Source organism: Helianthus annuus, chromosome 16 (assembly GCF_002127325.2).
Source record: "Helianthus annuus cultivar XRQ/B chromosome 16, HanXRQr2.0-SUNRISE, whole genome shotgun sequence".
In the NCBI taxonomy this organism is placed as follows: Eukaryota; Viridiplantae; Streptophyta; class Magnoliopsida; order Asterales; family Asteraceae; genus Helianthus; species Helianthus annuus.
The window spans coordinates 150,597,106-150,599,865 of record NC_035448.2 but is presented as its reverse complement, the minus strand read 5'-3'; the positions used below and the strand labels follow the sequence as shown (position 1 = coordinate 150,599,865).

At 47.1% G+C, this 2,760-nt stretch overlaps 1 protein-coding gene across 1 annotated transcript; it reads left to right on the top strand.

Annotated features, from left to right (window-relative positions):
• Nucleotides 1-1,139: 1,139 nt before the first annotated feature.
• On the top strand, nucleotides 1,140-1,830 carry LOC110919882. The gene is made up of 2 exons (XM_022164131.1): nucleotides 1,140-1,544; nucleotides 1,642-1,830. The coding sequence occupies exons 1-2, from the start codon at nucleotides 1,140-1,142 to the stop codon at nucleotides 1,828-1,830; spliced, it is 594 nt and encodes a 197-aa protein (XP_022019823.1).
• The last annotated feature ends 930 nt before the right edge of the window (nucleotides 1,831-2,760 follow it).

Here is a 2,760-nt window from a genome sequence, read left to right as displayed (position 1 = left end):
TCAACCTCCCGTTAAACTTTGGGTTAGGTACTTTAAACGCATTGGGAAACTTGGGCTATCACTTGGACTACGTAAACTAGCACGTTGAAACTATTTTGTTATGTTCATGTTGGATATGAGTATTTATTCTATTATGTTATGTAAACAAACTTGTATACTCGCTCTTTGCTTTTGCATTGAAACTCTATTTTAATACATGTTGCAGGTTGATTATTGAAGTATGGATGATTCATGAAACAAGTTTAGGGTGGACTAGATACACACCTAGATTAATCTATCATTTTGTTTGTTATGTTATGTTATGAAACAAAGTTGTTATTTCCTTTTGAATTATGTATGACATTTAGTTTTGAAATGAAATTTGAATTTAAATTAATTATTGTCACATAGTGTTATGACGTTTTGAGCAATCTACACACTTCGTCTCATCCCGATGTTTCCGCCATCGGTTGGGGTGTGACAAGGCGATAGGAGATAGATTCCCTCACGAGTCTATTGATGCTGTCACGGCAGGAGCCGTGGATCTCCCGTGGTATAGCGATATCGCGAATTATTTGGTCGACGGGTTTGTGATGGAGAGTTTGAGTGCGCAGCAGAAGCGGAAGCTGATGAGGGACGCTAGGAAGTACATATGGGATGACCCTTACCTTTTTAGGATTGGAGGCGACCGTGTACTTAGGAGGTGTGTTAGTAGGGAAGAAGGTGTCGGGATCCTGAGGCACGTGCACGAGGGTTTGACAGGAGGTCACCACGGAGCACATACGACCGCGCAAAAAGTCTTCGACTGCGGTTTCTTTTGGCCTACGGTGTTCGAGGATGCTCAGGATTTCGTTAGGGCCTGTGATGCCTGCCAGCGTACAGGCAATATCTCATTCAGGAATGAGATGCCCCAGAACCCCATTCAGGTGTTGGAAGTTTTTGATGTGTGGGGCATTGATTTCATGGGACCTTTCCCTCCTTCGAGTGGGAATAGGTACATCCTCGTTGCGATTGACTACGTTTCGAAGTGGGTGGAAGCTCAAGCTTTGCCCACGAACGATGCACGAGTGGTGGTGAGGTTTTTGAAGAAGTTGTTCACGCGATTCGGTACTCCTAAAGCACTTATTAGTGATCGCGGTACGCATTTTTGTAACGCGGTGATGGAGAAGGCGTTGGAACGGTATGGAGTCACGCACCGTTTTTCTACCGCGTATCATCCACAGACGAGCGGTCAAGTGGAGAACGCGAATCGAGGAGTGAAGAGGATTTTAGAGAAAACGGTCGGGAAGAGTCGGAAGGATTGGTCCGACAAGTTAGATGATGCGTTATGGGCATTCCGCACCGCCTACAAAACGCCGCTAGGTACGACACCGTTTATGATAGTTTATGGGAAAGCGTGCCATTTACCGGTCGAGTTAGAGCATCGGGCTCTTTGGGCACTCAAAACGGTGAATTTAGATTTGACCGAGGCCGCTAGGAGAAGATACTTCCAAATTCATGAGTTGGAAGCCCTTAGGGATGCGGCATACGAACGTTCATGGAGTATTAAGGAGAAGACGAAGGCGGCATGATCGGAAGCTCAAGGGGTTGAAGGAGTTCAAGGTTGGTGATAGGGTGCTCCTTTACAATTCGAGGTTTAAATTGTTTCCCGGGAAGTTGAAGTCGAAGTGGACGGGACCGTATGTTGTGAAGGAGGTGTTTCCGCATGGTGCGATCGAGCTTTACAATAAGGAGAGTGACGAGTCGTGGAAAGTGAACGGTCACCGGTTGAAGCATTATTTAGGAGGGCCCATCGACGACGTCGAGAAGGAGGAAACTCCTCTCGAAGATCTTCCGGATACCACCGCGTAGGTTCTTGGGTGAAAACTCAAGTGTAGAGTTTGTATATTGAGTCGTTGTCCGTGTCGTGTCACTAGTTTAGGTGTTTTTGCGTCATGTGTCGTTATATTGTATTTGCGTCCGTTTTGTGTTTTGTCAAAGTGTTTTGCAGGTACATCCTCTCTCGCACGGCCGAAGTCGACTACCGAACAGCCTCACAGGTACGTTAACGCTAAAAACGAAGAAATAAGGGGCAGGGGCAAATTGGGGATTATAAACACATTAATTCTGCTGCAAACTGCTGCACTGTGAACCAATTTTTGCTGTAATAAGTTGCCCAGGCGGCCCGCTTACCCATTCCTCTTTAGTTAAGGCGGGCCGTTTGGGCCCAAAAAGGTTTTTGAGACAGTGATGGCTCGCGGCCCGCTCTAACTTAACTCACACTTTCACGCGGGCCGCTTAGCAGTTCAGAATTTTGAGGAAAAATTATGGCTCGCGGCCCGCTTCATATCATCATTGTACCTCATGCGGGCCGCGTGAAGTCGGTAAGTCGGTAACATCACCATTTCCCCCAAATCGAGATCAGTCAAACCCTAACCTCAAAACCTTTCCTTCTCCGGCGATTCTAACACCCATTTCATCCACCTTCACCGACCGGCGATTATACATCAACCGCAGCCATCTCCGGCGATTAACTCCACCAACCCCATCACCATTACCCACCGAACACCACCGCCATACCCACCATTTCACTCACCTTCTCCGATCATACCCCCCATCTTAACCTTCCACCGCAAAACACCACTACCATTCACTATTCTCACCATCAGCTACCCCTTTCACGGTCACTGCACAATCACCACCACCTCCGGTTACCGCCATCATCACAGGACCAAACCAACACCGCCTTTGTCTTTTTCTGTTCGAGTTCGGTCGCGTGCAAGGTATGTTTTCTGCTTACTT